The sequence below is a fragment of the Nilaparvata lugens genome, chromosome 11 (genome assembly GCF_014356525.2).
Source record: "Nilaparvata lugens isolate BPH chromosome 11, ASM1435652v1, whole genome shotgun sequence".
Lineage (NCBI taxonomy): Eukaryota > Metazoa > Arthropoda > Insecta > Hemiptera > Delphacidae > Nilaparvata > Nilaparvata lugens.
The window spans coordinates 19,886,746-19,906,161 of record NC_052514.1 but is presented as its reverse complement, the minus strand read 5'-3'; the positions used below and the strand labels follow the sequence as shown (position 1 = coordinate 19,906,161).

The 19,416-nt window shown below is 33.2% G+C and overlaps 2 protein-coding genes across 3 annotated transcripts in view; one reads left to right on the top strand and one right to left on the bottom strand.

Moving 5' to 3' along the window:
* The window catches only part of LOC111052401 (upstream stimulatory factor 1), a 30,562-nt gene extending 26,366 nt beyond the window's left edge, over positions 1 to 4,196 (bottom strand). Inside the window, exons 1-2 of one of the 2 annotated variants that reach the window (XM_022339064.2) lie at positions 3,846 to 4,196; positions 3,108 to 3,274 (exon numbers count right to left, since the gene is read on the bottom strand). In XM_022339064.2, the coding sequence (XP_022194756.1) occupies positions 3,108 to 3,274; positions 3,846 to 3,877 (199 nt within the window). In that variant the 5' untranslated portion in view covers positions 3,878 to 4,196. The remainder of the gene's footprint in view (positions 1 to 3,107; positions 3,275 to 3,845) is intronic. The other variant, XM_022339070.2, reaches the window with a different exon arrangement.
* A 2,626-nt stretch (positions 4,197 to 6,822) lies between these two features.
* LOC111052391 (signal recognition particle receptor subunit alpha homolog) overlaps positions 6,823 to 19,416 on the top strand; it is a 29,335-nt gene continuing 16,741 nt past the window's right edge. The window contains exons 1-5 of the mRNA XM_022339053.2: positions 6,823 to 7,051; positions 8,798 to 8,995; positions 9,435 to 9,609; positions 10,378 to 10,558; positions 13,165 to 13,312. Of these exons, the coding sequence (XP_022194745.2) occupies positions 6,935 to 7,051; positions 8,798 to 8,995; positions 9,435 to 9,609; positions 10,378 to 10,558; positions 13,165 to 13,312 (819 nt within the window). The 5' untranslated portion in view covers positions 6,823 to 6,934. The remainder of the gene's footprint in view (positions 7,052 to 8,797; positions 8,996 to 9,434; positions 9,610 to 10,377; positions 10,559 to 13,164; positions 13,313 to 19,416) is intronic.

The window sequence follows — 19,416 nt, the reverse complement described above, 5'->3', positions numbered from 1 at the left end:
ACAAGTATTAGCAAGTGCATATCGCAGCTACATGCAACAGAATGCATATGATTTTAAGATAAAGGCACATGGTAATGATTCGTGCCATAAATCTAGAATATAAAGTTAGCCTGTGATATTTTATTGATTTCAATTATTGTTCTATTTTTATATTATATTTTTTTTATCGCTCTTTATATATTTCTTGCCTCGATTTATTTTTTGCATTATTTGTGTAATATATGTATGAAACTTTCATGGTGTGCAATTTATTTTTTATTCCTCAACACTATAGTATAAGTATCATTTATATATATATTTATTATTTATTGAATTACAAGAGTTATAGGAGAAGCCCATATCTAAGCCTATCAAGATTTTTTAAGACTGAATACTATTAGAAAACCACGACCTAATTATATCAAATCTCATGCTTTACCGACTGATGCCAAGCAGGAGGCTAATCGTTATTTAAATATAAATAATAACGTGACATGTTATAGCAGCTTCAATGTAGGGGGTGAAATTTTCAGTACAGTCAGTCAAAAATTTTAATATTGGAATGAGGGTAATTTCGGCAATTATAATTCTATCAATTCTTTGAGGAGCGGAAATCAAATTTTTCAATGCTATGTGATCTCTCACGAGCATTTGACTGTATCCCTCATACAGTTCTATTAAAGAAATTGGAGCATTATGGCTTACAGGATTGCGCGATTCAGGTGTTTGAGTCTTACCTCTCTGAGAGAAAGATTGTGCATTGGAATGATCAGTGCTCGATTCCTCTTCTGGTAAAACGGGGTGTGCCACAGGGTTCATTGTTGGGCCCATTACTCTTTCTTGTAGCAATAAATGATTTGCAGTACTATCTAGAGGGAAATGTGCTGTTCTATGCGGATGACACTTACTTGTTCTCTGCAAATAAGAGTGTCACCCAGGCTAAAGCAGATGTGGTGGAGCTGTATGATAAAGCTCGTGATTGGTTCTCACTAAACAGATTGTCTCTGAATGAGGCAAAAACCCAAAGTATATTGTTCTCTCTATCAGAGGTCAGTGAGTGTTTGCAGCCGGTCCGATTATTGGGGTTGACTCTTGATGCCAAGTTACTCTGGGAACCTCATATAGACATGGTGTGCTCCAGTCTCAGCATCATTGTCTATCTACTGAGAAGGCTGATGTCTGAACTGCCAATTTCGGTGGTCAGACAGGCCTATTTTGCTTTATTTCATTCGAGGATGAGTTATGGTTTGAAATTGTGGGGTCATGCATCTAGCACTTCTAAAGTGCTGTTAATTCAGAAGAGAGCGGTCCGGGTGATTTCTGGGGCGGACTATCTCGATCACTGTAAGCCCCTTCTTTCTAAAAATGGCATTCTATCCGTCATTAATGAATTCATCTACCAATGTTTGAAAGATATACATCAGATACAGGATAGGTTACCAAAAAACAATGGCATTCACAGTCACTTCACAAGAAACCGTGAGAGTATATAAATACCAAGATGCAGACTTGAAAAGTCTAAGTCGAACTACCCTGTGATAGGCTACAAATTCCATAACTTGCTATCAACTCAAGTTAGATCCTTGCCAAAAAAACGTTTTCTCCATGTACTTAGATCCTGGTTGATTGTGAATCTATTTTATTTAGTAGAGGAATTCATTACTGCTGATCACAACACCCTAGTCAATTTAATATAATGTTATTTTTCGTCAATTGATACCCAAGTACAGGAGACCACTAAATTATCTGGTCTAATCGTAAATTTGCTTTAACTGATCTGTTTTATTTATTATTGTCTATTGTATGTGTTGTACCTGTGCAATTTATCGTATGTTTCTTCAATGTGAATTGTGACTTGGCTATATGTAACTTCTATGTTCAACTGGCCAAATAAAAACTTGAAACAATCTGAATAAAAAAAAAGGTCTTATGCACCTTTTCGATATTTCTTCAAATGAAAAATGAGTTATGTGGGTTGTCAAAACTCCTCCAAAAGGGAAACAATTCAACTTACCCTATCTCTTAGTAAAATAACAATGTTTTCTGCTTTGAATAACATGTTTCTTGCCAACAAGAATAGAACTCTTTGTGAATTTAGAAATGACCTACACTGTAGATTTAGGCTATATAATACTATTAATTGAATTCATGAGAACTAAAGTATTTACTATCTCAATCAGCTTATGGTTAGTTGATAAAATTGATTATCAATCAATTATCAGTACAGAATTTGTTGAATGAATTGTTGTGATGAGTTCTTGGTCAACAATATTTTAATATTGGTGTTCATTCATTCATTCTTTTTTCAGAAGTTATTTTATTTGAATTAGAAATTATTTTAAATCAGCTCCTATCAATTTATCATTCGTAACAATAAATTGTTCAAAACATGAATTTAATCAAATAAAAAAGACCCATACTTCTGTGTTCATGTTCGCATGTTTTCCACTTGAGATGGATAGCCAAAATTGTAGAACGAACTGCACGGCGAATTGTAGTCGAGGACTCTGATTGGCTAAAAAGTTCAGCATTTGGAGTGCGGTACGGCGAACAGTTAAAACAAAGGCGAGCGGCACGGCGAACAAATTGGAGAATGGTACGGCGAATGTTTAACATCTGTTTTTCAACATTATGAAATTTTATGCTCATTTTCGCTGAAAGGCGCGATGTTCGGCGGAATACACTGTTTGCTGCGTGGTTCGAGGTTCGGTATGTGTGGACGCACCTTTAAATGTCAACTCAACACGACTCAGGTCAAGAAGAGACTCAATTCTAGTAGAGAGCATATGTTTTCAAATGGTGACGTCGCGGAGACTAAATGAATCGACTGGTCTGAGTGTCACCATTTGGAAACACATGCTCACAACTAGAGTCGAGTCTCGAGTCGCGTAATTGTGAGTTGAGCCTAAGTGTGAGTTATTTTAATTGCTGCCGTCTTGATAAATTAATGTTTTGTTGTTTGACTTTTATTGTGACAATGATGCCATTGATTCTACAATAGATCAAGAAGAGAATATGAAGCTTCCTGAATCATCATATTGAGTCAGAGTAAATAAAATATTTCTGATATTAAATGTGAGGATCATAATAAACCAAATGCCATTGAATTTTGTTATTTTTGCCCTTACCTCCTTCGCCAGGTCTAAACTGGTAATGAACTTCTTCCTCTAGAATATTTGAACCATTCACTAAATTCCCTTTATCATCAGGGGAATCCAGAGATCCATCTTCTTCAACAATTGTCAAAGATTGAGTTGATACCATTTCTTTAGGTTCCATGTCATCATTTTCTTCACTGAAAGATTAAAAAAATTAAAATGAATTGAAAATCAAACTCTATAAGAATATGACAAATATTAGAATATGTCCAATATAAATTTGAGACTGTAGTTGCGATACAAATACAAACCTATCTGAAGTGATAAAATTTCTAATTAAAATACAAAAGAAATTCAAAACAAATACTATGCATCTTAAATGAGCATAGTGATTAATGTAATAATGAATAATTCACATTTTAGTGCATAGGTGTCTTAACAAAAGTATATTCATGACTAATAACGTCTGTTTACAAAATTGATCTAGTAGGTACGTTATCACTAGATTTAATTGGGTAGTGTTGCGTAATTACTCTTATCAACAAGACATAAATTTTAGTCATTTGTAATGTATTAATTGAATTATTCTAATAAATTTATTGAAAAATTAAATGAAATTAATAGTTGAATGCTATAATCTAAATAATACTTTCTTAGGTTAGTCATAGCCTGTCATAGTAGAGCAAAAGCAAAACACAAAATTAAGTCTGCGGTTGAGAAAATAATGCTAACTACATAATTCAAAGCAATAAATTTAAGCTCAAGTACCTTGTATCCAACGTGTTTTCTATTATATCCATGAGAATATAAAATGAAGTTTTGAATTTGCCAGGAAAGTTAGATTTTGATCACGGGGACAAACACTAGGTCATGTGAGCAGGCTAGGCCTATCACGAAATGGCTGCCAGTCTGTGGCGCAGTTTACAATTTTTCAAAATTAAATAGATCTAACAGATAATCTTTACTCAAAAATGGTACATAAAATACTCTAGCCAAATAAATTTGTTTATTCGAGAAAATAATGTTATTGACAACTGGATGTCGGTAGCAATAAGGCATTAATACAAATAGAATATACAGATTGAATAATCCGAGTTTAGGTTATGTAGGTTCGAGTTCCAATAAGGTCATTGGTTTATAAATGGAAATATGAATAAAGACGAATATAATTAATTTTTTAATTACATGGGATAATCAATCTTCATTTTACTCATCAATCGGCGATGTACTAATTATTATTTATTTGAAGACGAGTAATGAAAATGTTTTCTGTGCACAACCTATCTTGCTGTAACAAGAGAGAACTGATCGTGGAAGGTAGAATTGCAACTTGACCGTTTTGATATACTTTTGAAAGCATACATAAATTTTGCAGAGCTTACTATCTTTTACCACTTTTGTTACGGTTACTCCACAAAAGGAATTGCTCTTAATTATCAAGAAAAAAAACTTTTTTTTTAATTTACTCAACTGAGTAAGATTTTTCTAACAAGAGTACTTTGATTTTGATTTTTTCTATCTTTTTCATAGTACAGTCTTTTTACTGCTTTTAGTAAAAATTCAAATTATCACCTTTAATTTCATTTACACTGTAATATGTCTTGTCACACAGCATCTTCTGGACGGTTTTCTTGAAGGCAGCCTCATCCAACTGCTTTGAACCAGAAGGCAGCGTATTCAAGAAATCAGTGCAGTAATCCTATAACTGGGCTGTGAACAGTAGAGGCATTTCCTGGGGATATCCAACAGCTCATAGTGCCTGTTGTTATAGTAGTAGATGTCACTAGAGGCACTAGGCAGCCAGAGTATTCTGTATCCTCTCGACAAACACCAAGCTCAGGAGGATGTAATGGCTGATGACTGTCAGTAGCCTACACTAAGGCAAGCTAAGATAGGCTTGCAGTGGGCAAGATGGTTTCTACCTGATATGATTCTCACAGCCCTCTTTTCCAGCATTAAGGACATCAGCAGCTCCTGCCAATTGACCGCACAAGAGCAATCCATGTTGGATGTGGCAATGGAAGAGAGAATGATACATTATTACAAGATACCTATCAGGCACCAGGTCCCTCATCTTTAGCAGCAGGAAGCAAATGTAGAATAGTCTGCTGGTTACCTACCAAAACGGAATCCAGCAGCTACACTGGGGAACTGGCCATGCCGTTCTCTGACAAGCTGCAGATGATCGTTTGGATCTTGTCCTCATTCAGCTAGAATTTATTAGCCAGGAACCACAAAGTGGCAGGTCAAAGATGCTCCCCAGATGCCTCCAAGACCCACTCAAGCTCATCACACAACAACATGGTCATCAAGGTCATTTATCATGATAAGAAACAGTGTAGGTCCCACCTCACATCCCTGAGGAACACCAAAAGTCACTGGGAATTTGCACCACCAGGGGAAACAAGCTGAGTCCTTCCAGAAATGTGTGAGACCAAAATGGATAGGACTGAGTCCCTTGAACCATGGAAACTAAGCTCTCCAAGTAGATAGAATGCCATGGTCCACACAGTCAAAAGCTCATCTCAGATCACACAGAGCCAGATCAAGAGATCTCCACCCGCTCAGCTACATGATTTACTGCACCCACTGTCGAAATCCCAACTGAGAAGTCAAACTGCATGTCCAATGACAGACATGGATAGCAAATCAATGTTGATCATGTGCTGACTGTGTAAAATTAACTGCAGTAAATTAGGTCTATGTTATGGGAGTGCCTGAATACTGCAAAGTTTTAATTTGTCCAGTGTATGAACATATAATATCGATGTTAAGCTAGAGAATGATAGCAAAATCTATTTTGTCAAATGATAGACAATGATAGAAACACCAATGTTGATCAAATACTGTCATTGTAATGTTGACCTCACTTCAAAATTATAGCAGAATGCAATAATGAGGTCCACATTATAAAGGCAGTATTTGATCATCATCAGTGTTATTTTTATACACCATTTGACAAAGCAGTTGGCGCTATCCCTTCTCAGCCCCTCAATGGTGCCAGATGGTTTTTAGCAATGTGGAAATATAATTACCAAAGTATCAAAACTCAATTATGATTGATTATTCTTTACAAGATAAACAGTTGATATTTCATAATTTATACTGATATCAGTCATATTTCATAGAGGGCAGTGGCAAGGCAGAGAATCGGCAACACTGTGGTCCTGTCTTTTCCACTGACAGTCAGTCTATACCATAACCAAAGACCTCAAAGTTGCCTCTTCAACGTCTTCGACGATAGCAAAACTTTCTTGATTGGAAAAAATCGAAATAAAATTCAATACAGAAAATGTTTTCTCTGAGGTATGAGGCTCATGGTAAATTTTACCAAAAGTTGATGAGACATGCAAAATTCCAGTATAATTTATATATCTAGTATATTTTGTAAATATAGTATATTTTGCATAGTATTGATATCAAATTATTGTTTAAATGATGAAAAATCTCATGTTGAACACACACAATAATTATTATTCACATACAATTATTGAACAGCTGACTTAACGACTTATCTTGATTCAAGCAATTTTAATTTATAAAAAGTGTAATTTTACTTTGAGAAAGATAGCATGTTTGGAAAAAAGTTGAAAAACTATGATGAATAAAAAAATATTGATATTTTATTCGAAAATAAATTTAAAAGTGGAATCTTGTGTTCTCTTCGTAAACTAAAAATGTTCTAGGGTATTACTAATTGAATTAAACTTTTATTGACTTTTTTCATGATAATTTGGTGACGTGTGCCCAGCATGATGAGGTTGCATAACAGCTGGCACTGGAATCACACCGCATTAATTTTCAAAACACAGCTGTTCAAAAAAGTGTCTGATTAGTGGGGTACAGTGTCAAACAAAATGCTGGATCTATTTACAATTTTTAGCAAAGGGGGAATAGTTCTATGGTGTTTTCAGGGAACAAGCCAGATATTCACTCCCTCTGTGAATGCCTTAATCAAGACCGTTATTTTGCAGGTAATTAATCTCTTGAAACAATTTTACACGTAGAACATGTGCATTCATGCCCTTGATTTTGTTAGGTTAGTTTCAAATGAAAACATTATTTTGTTTTATTTTTCTGTGAATAATGTTATTTTTATATAAAAACTCATTATCATAGTTATGTACTGATATTACGTATTTTTTCAGTTATTACAGTTCTCAAAATCTTTTTTTAATGTCCACTTTTTCTGCACATATGCTTTGTCAGTAGTGACATAATGTTTTACGTTACACTCCACAAATTACTAGGTTATTGACTGATGAATTTTTCTTATAGAACGATTGAGAATATACATGGAGAAGAAAGTTCCACATTGGATCACTGTAATTTAACTTACTTTTGATGCTTGCAAATTATGCAATAGATTAGCCCTATCTGTATTTATTTTTTCTCATTTCCTTTTCTATCATACTAGAGTTATTCTTAATCAGTAATATGAACAATAAGTTTAAACCAGGCAACTACTATAAAATTAATTACTTTAAGTAAAGTTCCCATCAGATTACCAATAATTTAATGATTATATTAATAAAACTGACAGAATAGGTTTTAATATGTTTTAATCAGAATAGGCCTAAACTGAGCATAATATCCTTGCTTCCATTATCAAGAACTTATTTATGGTACTCACTTCTCAATAAAAATAATTGAGATCGCTGCCAAGGACTGGTATTTTCATATACCTTAACAGTGTCTCAAGGTTCAATCCCTTAGCGACGACTCAATTTTAGTCGTTCGACTGCTGTAGGTTATTAGATACTGAAGTTTAGATATAGACTACAATCAACTATTGACTAAAAATCACCAGTTGAAGAAGGTGAATTATTCTCCAAACTATCCTGTGATATTGATATGTACGTTTTTAAGTTTTTTTTAATCTATCTGTGTTGTGTATGATTTTTTATTATAAAAATCCAAAGTGTCTATTATGTGCTATATATTTTGATGTAAAATCCATAGCAACTCAAAGAAGCCGCGCGGTTAGAATCAAAGAATCGTCGCTAAGAAATTGCACTTTTGAATTTTCGATTGAAACATAATAACCTGCAGAGTGCTAGACTTTGAAAATGAGGTTCCTTATTCAACTTTCCTAGTGAATAGAGTGGCCTCTCCAGGAAGTTGTTTTTTACTGTGTTGTAAAATCAAGAGTCCAGTTTAGTCTGTACTCCCCTAGGAAAGCTGTTGAAAAATCTCATCTGCCAGCCTGCATCGGCGTTCCATTTTTGCCAAAAACGAAATACAAAAAAGCTTCACTAAAACTAAATATATGCTACTGCACTTAACTAAAATACATACATAAAAATTAAGGAAATGCTAATTCATTCAACATGCTGTTGGCATGTATTGTAGCTGTGTGTTGAGTATATAACACCATAGAGAAAATGTAGCATAGGAAATATCTCATGGTATAAGGCGTTTATGTTCCAAATTTCACTGTTAACTCATTTGCACAGAGCGCTGCCCCCTGACTGTTTGAGAAGTCGATTATAAGCAACATGGGGCTTAAAACAGAATAGAAGTATGATTAATCATTGTGATTTTTGAATTTAGTCTTCTTGTTGAATATTATTCAAATTAATAAGAGTGATACGATCAACCCAGGAATGACATGATCTACGATCTAAAAATTGGAAATTGCAAAACTCCTGTAATTCAAATTCTCTGAAATGAAGTCGTCTACTTAAAATAAAATATCTGAATTTTTTTTTCCTCCCCAGGAACGGTCCGGCAACAACAGTTTTGATCACAATGGGCTGACACTAAAATATAAACTCGACAATGAGTTCGAGTTAATTTTTGTTGTAGCATTCCAGAAGATACTTCAGCTATCTTATGTAGATAAATTCCTTGATGATGTACACTTAGAATTTAGAGACAAGTACAAGGAAGATCTACAAAACAGTCGATATTTTCAGGTAAGGGAGTTTAAGCTTAACTTTCATCTTAAATTAAACTCTTATCAGATGATAGTGAATTGAATGAACGATATTCTATGATTCATCACAATTTTCAAGTATATAACATTTAAGGTCATTTAACACCGCCTTACTGTAGCTTTAAATACGTATTGCTAACTACGCTACGCTTGGTGTCTGATGGACATAACCAAGCTACTCTACGGCGGTGTGACATAAGGCATCTTTACAAATAGCACAACCATTTACTCATTTATCCTGCCCCTTGAGAGTTTTATTTCTTGAATACACCCATAATTCTAGATTATTTATTGTAATCACATGAGTAGCTTGAACTTTTTAGTGTAAGGCAAATTATATGATATACTCTAGTGATCCTTATGGCATAGTATGTACGGTAATCATCTGCGTTTAATTATCTATTTTTAATCAATTGCAGAATTTCGACTTCTCAAGATGCTTTCAATCAGTGCTTCTTTCTTGTGAAGAGTGGGGCAAAAAGCAAGCATGCATTCCTAAGCAGATGCGAACATTCGAAGAATCACAAAAATCAAAAAAGACAGTAGCATCTATGATAGAACGTAAGGGAGACGAAAAGGAGAACAAAAAGAAAGGTATAGTAATCCCTAAACAACTCATCTGCCGTCAATTTAAAGCATTTTCATCAACCTTTATGAATAATAATACTTGAAAACTACATCGAATCATTTCTAAAGTACATTGATTCTATGATCTTGTATTATTCAATCATGATAGGCATTTTTGCTTCAAATAAACTGAATTATTACTGTAAAATTTGATGAGAAATATGCAAATGAAATATTCAACTTAAGCTGGCGTAAACGCAAAGTTATTAACAAAATGTTAATTTTTCGTCCTGATAGATTCTATTAGATTAAACGGAGCTGGGCAAAAACAGATGCACATCATGTGTATGATAAGTTATGTTCAATCTAACAGAATCTATATGGACGGAAAAATAAACATTTTGTTAATAACTTTGGTGTAAACGCAGCTTTAATCAGTTCTATTATATGACGCTTTGTCACACTGTGCTCCATTGAATGTTTCATAATTAATATCAAAATGCTCTGTAATCATTCTTAACACTAAGACTAATTAATTAAAATAGATCTGATCAACTAATTCAAATAGATCTGATCAATTTTTGTGAACGGTGATAAAAGGTAAATTGTAGTTATTGCTGGCAGTTTTAAGAACTATAAGCAATAATCCAACAATTTGTAGAAATAGAATAAGTTTCACTTGATTTTGAATTATGTTAACATCTTTTCATTAGATAGGCTTTCATTTACATAGTATACTATAAGATTGTTATACTTTTTATTAAAATAATTTTAAATTGAATAACTTATTTACAGGCAAAAATAATGAACCGGTGAAGAAAGAGCAACTAGATAATAACAATGTAGATAAAGTAACGACAGTATTGAATAATTCTAATAAAAACGAGCAGCTGAGCAATGAGGACTTAATCATGCAAAACAGGATGAAACTGGCTCAAAAGATGGGATCGCCGAATGCAAGGAAGAATAAGCAACCGTGAGTTTGACTGCTTTAAACTTTATTTTAAACATAGTTCACTAGGATAATACATTGGGTATTACTAGCAAAATTATTTTTTTGTTGATAAGCATTGTATCATATTTCATTTTTAATTTGTTTAAAATGAACAATAAATCAATTTATTGATATTGATGAAATGTATTTCATGTACATTACATTTAAAAACTTATGACGACAAGACAAGTAAGATTTTTCCAAGAACATTAAGTTTATTATTTTGATTTATTCATCAATTCTAAACTAGTCCACATTCTGGTTTATTTGCTCTACTCTGTTCATGCAACTCATCTCCAAGCATCAATATATATTCTCCATTTTAAGTGTTTGTAAATTGAAAGATTTTGGAAGTTTGTAAATTGAAAATTTCCTGTGATTTTTTCAAAACTCCAATCAAGCTTCATTAATCCTTCACTTTTGTTCAGAATGTTGAATGATTGTGGCTTGATAGATTTTAGTATTTTTAAATGGATTTTTAATGTTTATTTGATCTGGTTTTCAACAATTGGATCAAATCGAGTTGAAGTCAACTCTGACAATTTTCCAATTGGAAGAAATTAGTGGTGAAATTCAACAAAATCTCAATTGTCGATGACACTTCTAGACCACTGGCTGCATTCGATGATAGGCTCTCTAGGGGGAAAAAGTTCAAATACGGTCAGACTGCTTTCTGTGGAAATGGCTTTCGATACATCTGAATCATCACTCTCATCCAAAACTGCAACATCCTTCTTCTTCACATCTCGCTTTGTTCTTTTCTGTGTTCTGTGTCTATTTCTCGGTCTGTGCTGTTTTTTCTCTTCTGAAATCTGATCAGTTTTTCTTATTTCTCTCAATTTTTGTGATTGGGGGCTGACGCTTCTCTTGTCCACTAGAGGTTTCTTCATTTTCCTCCTACTGTTCATCAGTTTCAGTTGTACAGTCATGTGCAGCACCTCTTGTTTCAGTATCTGGTTGTCTGAGGACAGTCTCACCGATCTGTTTATAACTTTCAAAAGTTCTTCGTCCTCTGCCGACAATTTATTTCTTTCCAGCATTTGATTGAACTCGAATCGACACTGATCGATCTTCAACAGGTTTTCGGACATTTCTTTTTTGTACCTCTCAATCAATTCAGACAGTTTCTCTTCTAGCCTATCGACAGTGTCCTGGAGCTTCACATTTCTTAAATCTATTTTCAACTTTCGTTTGCCTTGATCCTTGATGTAATATCGGAGGCGATTGTAATCATCATATGTAACGTGGTTTGGTTCGTTCGAAACATCAGTTTGTGATTCAGCACTTCTCATTTCTTCTGGTAAACTTGTCTCTTTTTTGAATCGTTGTATTTCAGCTGCATGAAACGATTTCTCATCATTTAACTGTGACCTCATACTCCCAACTTCTTTTCTTTTCTTCTTACATAATTTTGTCATGTCTTTTGTGAAGGTTTTCAGCCATTCGTTTTTCCTGCATTCCGATCTGAGTTTATTATTCAACTCGTCTAGTTCGCTTTGAATTTCTTGCACAAAGTCTGACTGGTCTTCTTCAATTGAGTTGGAATTTTCATTCATTATTACAAAATAGTCTTCAAAGTTAACTTTTTCCCCCATATTGAGTAGTTGTTTTACAAAAATCTCAAAATATTTCGCGAATAATTGAATAAATAATCATTCATTGAACGTGATAAGAAAAACAGCTGTATTATCAAACTAGATAAACCCCTGAAATCCCCATGAAATATGGGCTAAGGTTTTTAACACGTGGTATATTCCAAAATAAGCTTTTACAACTGTAATAATTTCTAATTTGATTCATTGAAATCCCTGACTGAACTTTATCAATTTCATTAAAGTTCATATTATTTCTTTTTAATTTTTTACTGTATTTACTGAGTTGATTTATTATGTATTTGTTAAATTCAATTATTTTAATTACATAATTCTGTTGTGTGAAGTGAATTTATAATTCACTCTTAAATTCAGTTAGAGAATTTGTGTAAATTTAGCTTATTTTTTCAATTTAATAAAAACTTGATGATCCACAAACTCTTCACATATTCTAGGTACTTTCTAATCTGGAAAAGAAGTTTAGGGTGATTGCCTGTTTTCTTTTCTTATGTTATGATTGTGTTATCAATAATGTAGAATAGGTATTTTCAGACCATTAGAAGACTCCTAATTTGACAATTCAAATATCTCATTATAATGAAATAATTATTAATGTTTAGTTATCAACTTCTTCAATTTATGCAACAAAACTTCTTTCACTCACAATATTCAAACCCTATCTATTTCTTCAAGGATTGAACCTATAAATGTTTTAAATTTAATTTTTAACATTGATAACAACGAACAAAATGATGCCATATTCTAAATAAGTATGCTGAAATAATTAAGCCATCTTTCCATATCTAGCTATCAGTGTCTCGATTGTCTTTGTGTTTAATATTACATTCTCATAACAATTCATGAAATATGTCAGTACGCTAAACTTGTTTACAATGTTTGAACTTGCTAACTTACTTCCCAATTATTGAAATTGAACATAAGTAATCACTTAAAATTATTTTGTTGTTCACTAATTGTTTTTGTTTTTTTTTGTAGTAAAAGTCCGAAACCGGCAAAGGAGGGTAAAAAGCCACGAGTTTGGGACCTTGGTGGCAATGCAAAGGATGTGGCAGTGCTGGAGTACACACGTGACAAGCCACAAAATGATGATGACATTGGCAGTAATGTGCAGGCTGACTCTACGGTAATCAACTTGACTATATGTGAAAACTATTTCAGAAAATCTGCTTCTCACCTGAAGGAGCTTTTTCAATGGCAAAATCAAATCTGCTTGGCAGTATTCAAACAGTGCGTGTTCAAACAGTGTGTTTTTCAATGCAATTTTTCAAAAAGTATGTGATTTACATTGAGTGAAACTTCCATTTTTAATTAATTTGAAATTTTTCTTCTTTGTTATATTGAAGTTTTAAATACAATGAACCTATAACGTAGCCTATATGGAAATCAAACTACCGAGCACTGGTTATTACTAACTCTATCAGTATACTAGTTTATTTGGAAGCAGGATTATTATACAATCAATTTATTGTAGCTTCCGAAGAAATCCAGAAGAGTTTTGATGAATATATATTATCTCGTCATAAATATAATACTTATACTCTAATATTAGAGGAAAATATTTTTCCATGGAAAGAACGTAAGATCCATTAAATCTATATTAATATAATTTGAATTAATCATTCTAACGACATTTCACCAATCACTGTTTAGAGGCAAAGGAGATATCATGCAATTATTCTATTGTTATTTTCGTTGCAAAATTGGTGTTGTACCGTTGGAAGTTCAATAAATAAATTGTATGTAAAATCATGACTGTATTTCACCACTCCACACTAAACAGACATGTGCTTTCATCTATCACTAAAAATTTTCTTGTTTAATTAACTTTTATTGTAGGATAACTTACTTTTTGTGTTTTATATTGATAATGAAACAGTGTCATTTCGCTTTTTGGGAACCCCTCAATAAGTTGGAAACTGTTGTAGATATAATACTGTAACTTCCAGTATAAGTTGATGGTCAAATACTCTACCTTTTGACGTACAACTGGATTTCAACCTCTCATAAGGGGGTGACTTGGGGGTTGTAACTCGAATATTTTAAATGTAAACACGCACTGTGTGGTAAATAATTTAAAAAGTATTTTTAAAAAAAGAAAGATGGCATCAATAAAAAAGTTCTTATGATACTTTTATCCAAAATGGCGGCTGATTGAAGTTTTAGTTTTTTTTTAAAAAAGGGTTGTAACTCAAATATTTTGAACGTAAACACCCATTGTGTGGTACATCCTTTTAAAGGCCTTATTAAAACAAGAAAGATGACATCAATAAAAATGTTCTACGATATTTGTATCCAAAATGGCGGCTCATTGAAGTTTTACCAATCATTTCTTTAAAAACTCAAATTTGAATCAGCCGCCATTTTGAATACAAGTATCATAGAACATTTTTATTGATGTCATCTTTCTTGTTTTAAAAAGGCCTTTAAAATTATGTACCACACAATGGGTGTTTACGTTTAAAATATTTGAGTTACAACCCCTCATTTCATTAAAAACTAAAACTGCAATCAGCTGCCATTTTGGACACAAGTATCATAGAACTCTTTTATTCATACCACCTTTCTTGTTTTAAAAATACCTTTAAAATTATGTACCACACAGTGGGTGTTTACATTTAAAATACTCGAGTTACAACCCCCAAGTCAACCCCTTATGAGGGGTTGAAATCCAGTTGTCGTCAAAAGGTAGAGTATTTGGCCAGTAACTTATCCTGGAAGTAACAGTATTATATCTTGAACTCTTTCCACTGTCGGTCTTTTTTTTAGAGTGGGTTTGGAACTCCCTCACTCGGTATTTTGCCCGGCGCCAATCAATTACTATGAATTGATAAAATAATTACTTTACTATAATTTCACTCACTGTGTGGATACTTATATTTCACTCACTGAACTAATAATAGTATTGAAGAAAAAGATAAAGATAGATAGGGTCGTGTGTAAGGGAATGTATAAAGTGAAAGGCAAAACAAAGGTTAATTATGAATTTATTAGTAAACTTTAAATTTAAGAGAATTTATAAAATTGATTTAAGTATAGTAATGATTTAAAATATACAAGATTATTGAGTTTTCGAAAATATTACAGTTCAAGTTTAATTTTATACAACAAAATTTAACAAACAGTTCCTATTTTAACAGGTTACTTGAAAAGTAAGTTATTAAATCAAAATATTGAACAACTCTAGTTAAAATATGATTATAGTCAAAAACAAGAGAATTGATAAATTTTGAAGAATGAATATGATTAGGGGAGCCTTGCTTTAAAAAACTATTATTTGTGCTTAGAAGTGAATTTCAACTGTAAGCTTCAAGAAATTAATTAAGATTGTGTCTTTAGATATGAATTTAAAAAGAAGTAATAATTAAGTTTGCTCTTTACTATAATGCTATAAAATTTTATATACTTATTTGGGCTTTTTAGGGTGGGTGGTGTGGATTTGAAATGAGTAAAATTGAAAATTCTAAATACAATCTTTACCTGGCTCAGTCAATTCCCTATAGGATAATTGAAGTCTGAAACCAAAAACTCACTCCTACCTTGAACACTGTCCAAAATCCAAGAGACTAAGAGAGACTCACAGCAACTCACAGCAACTAACTCGCAAGACAGGCTCTGCCTGTTTATATACTAGAACCACGATTTTCCACCCCTCATCACCCTTCGCCCTCTAGCTCCGCCTACACTCAAACTCTTCAGCCTAATATTCTGCTTACAAATTGGATTCAAATATCAATTTAAATTTACTATAATGTTTATTATGTTATATCATTTTAAACTATGGCTCCCCTTCATTATTAAAACAAATGATATCATACATTTTACCAAGATTTAAACTCTAGACAATTGAATGCATTGATTTGATTAATACAGTAATCAATCTTATAAATCTAATATGGCAAATACTTCAATAATAAATACATGAAATGAACAAAATACAATGTCATACAGTACATCATTACAATTGAGTTGAATAAATCAAATTAATAAGATACCAATTAATTACTACTTAATTAATTAAGCAGGTTTCTTATACTCATTGTCAACATGTTTCAATCAAATATACCATTTATTCTATTTACAAATTTGTCCTTAGCCTATGAATTCGGATTCAACTAACTTAATTAGCTTATAATAATAATTATTAAATTATAATTCATTGTACAACATTATATATGTTGGAGCCAGCTCTAGTTTTCATTTTTCGTTTTTGAATTGGACGCGCGCTCCTCGTTCAGTTCGTATTTCTTTCACTTGAGTGCGTCGCGCTCACTAGCCGGTTAGGCTGTTTCTGTCAGCTCAGTCTCGCTTCGTAATAGCTTGCCTCTAGTTGGAATTGATAATTATTATTCGTCGATCATTTCCAGAAGAAAATCGTTCTTCAAATTATTATTTTTTTGTTAATGTTATATCGTACACCATAAACCTACGTTTGGAAGAGTGTTTGCCAAACTCCCTTTAGTTGAAAGTTTTAAACTATTATTTTTCGATTGGAAAGTTCACCGATCTATAGTCTTTAAAGACATTGTAAATATCTCGTCAGAAATATATGTGCAACGTTATATGATGGAAGCCGAATTTACCAACAGTAGATGACAATTAAGCTTGCCTTTTCACCATCCTTGATTCATCTCCTACCTCGGGGACACCTGAATACCTTACCTGGGAGTTGTAAGCTCAATAATATAAATATTACATTAGGTACTCTGCAGATTTTCGGTGAGTTGTTCTTTTATATATTCATTGCATGTACTTGTTTCTGTAGAGATATCACTTGTTTCTTTTCTATTCAATACAGTCCACTTTACATCAAAATTATTGATTACAAATTTAAAATCAATATAAATTTCTTAAAGTTGAACCTTAGAGTTTACATTGGTCATCCAGGCCAGATTTTATTGGCTATTTTTTATTCAAATATTTGGCAAGCACTTATCCAATTTTATTGTAAATCGTTTGTGCATGCTAGGGTTCAAACCTGTTTGTACATTATGAATTGAGCCGATCAAGTTGGTTCACTCTTATCTCTATTGTCCGATCGGAACCGTTACTTTGCAATGCTGATAACGTTATCGCTTAGCTTGCTTCGTCTATTGAGCTTTCTCTGTTCAATTTGTACTAACATTATCATTTTGCTTGCTTGAATCATCAATGAAAATCGTTCATTGTTGCATTCGTAATTTTATTCGAAAATTAGTAAATGAAAATCATTAAGACCTTTCCAATATCCAATCATGAGTGAAAAGAAGTTAAAGCTCAAACGAGCTAAACTTGAGCAATATTTCTATCGTATTCAACGTACTTTCGAATTGTCGAAAAAGGCTTTAAAAGAAGAAGCTAGTGCTAAACAATTTCTAATTCTCTATAGTTCCACTCTTAAAACTGTTCAGGATTATGAAGCTGTTGAAATGGAAATACAGGAGCTTGAAATGGAAAAAGACCCGGAATTTGTACCCAAATTTAGTAGTTCACATATGGAAATGTTCGAACATATGGAAGCAATTGCTAGTGAATTGAAAAAACGCAGTCAGGTTGTACCTAGTGTTTCTACCCCGGCTCAACCTGTATCTTCCAATAAGGATTCGTCTAATATTTTACCGAAAATTGAAATTCCTGTGTTCGACGGAGATCAATCAAAATGGGCGGTATTCTACGAAATGTTTAAATGCATGATTCATGACAACAAATCGATTCCAAATCAACAAAAGGTCCAATATCTGGTGTCCAAACTATCTGGAGAAGCGGCTAATATTTCACGTCATCTACCACCTATTGCTAATAATTATGAAATTATTTGGGATGCATTAATTAAGCGGTTCAATGACCCCCGCTCACTCTCAAATGTGTACCTGAAACAAATTTTCGAATTCAATTGTCTAAAATCTGAGTCTCGTGCAGGTTTAGTTTCTATAGTCGATCAGTTCTGTGCTTCAATTACTGCTTTAAAACGCCTACGAGGTGAAGATGTATCTGATGCAATATTTCTGTTCCAAGCGTTGAAAATTTTAGATCCTGTTTCTCGAAAGGCATTTGAAGCTTCAGTTCATACTAAGGATGATCCCACATATACTGATTTTGTTTCATTCATCGAAAGGCAGATTAAATCGTTACCGCATGACGAATCGTCTAAACAATGCAAGCCAGTAGTGAAACCAATACCAAAATCCAAAGTGTTGGTTGTTCAATCGAATTCGCAAGTGACCAAATCACCGGTAAAAATATCAGAATGTCTGAAATGTTCGATGACAAATCATAATTGATCAATTGTCGTCTTTTTCGTCAGTTATCACCTTGGGACCGTTTTCGTTTTGTTAAGGAGAAGGGTTGCTGTTTGAAATGTTTCTCGCCAGCCCATCGTAGTAAAGATTGTACTTCTTCCAACTGCGAGGAATGTAGTCAGAAGCATAATTCGCTTTTACATTTCGGAAATGCTTCAAATTCGTCATCAAATTCGGATGCGAAAAAGGTAGAAAATAATACTATTACCTGTTGTTCTATCGATTCGAAGTCGGCACCGTATAGTGTTCTACTATCAACTGCTCAAGTCGAGGTACCTGATAAGAGAGGTAGATTGCACAAAATAAGAGTTTTAGTTGATTCAGCTAGTCAAAGTCATTTCATTACTCGTAAACTTTGTCGTAAATTGCAACTATCGATTTCTCCTTTCCAATTAATTGTGAATGGTTTTGGCGGAAATTCGCAATCAGTTTTTGGTCGTACTTTTGTCACGCTTCAATCTCGACTCGATTCTAGTGTTAAATTTTCCATTGAACCATTAGTTGTCGAAAAAATCATGGAACAGCTTCCCACTAGTAAAATTGATAATTCTAAATTATCAAATTTGTTTGGTCTTCGACTTGCTGATGAAAGTTATCACATTCCCAGCGAAATTGACGCTATTATAGGAGCTGAATTAGTGCCCCATATTTTCCGAAATGGTCGTGTGGAAATTGATTCGAATTATTTGATGGCCTTGGAAAGTGTTTTCGGTTATATTTTGATGGGTAGAGCCCCTATTTTAACTCAATCTTCAGAAAATTCAACGTGTTTGATGACTTGTCTAACATCACCGTTGGATAAGTTAGTTCGAAAATTTTGGGAAGTGGAAAGCGTTCCAGATGTAGGAAAACAACTCACTGCTGATGAGTTGGAATGCGAGAAGGATTTTGCATCGTCCGTTCGTCGTGAAAATTCGGGTAGATTCGTTGTCTCATTATCGTTTTCAAAATC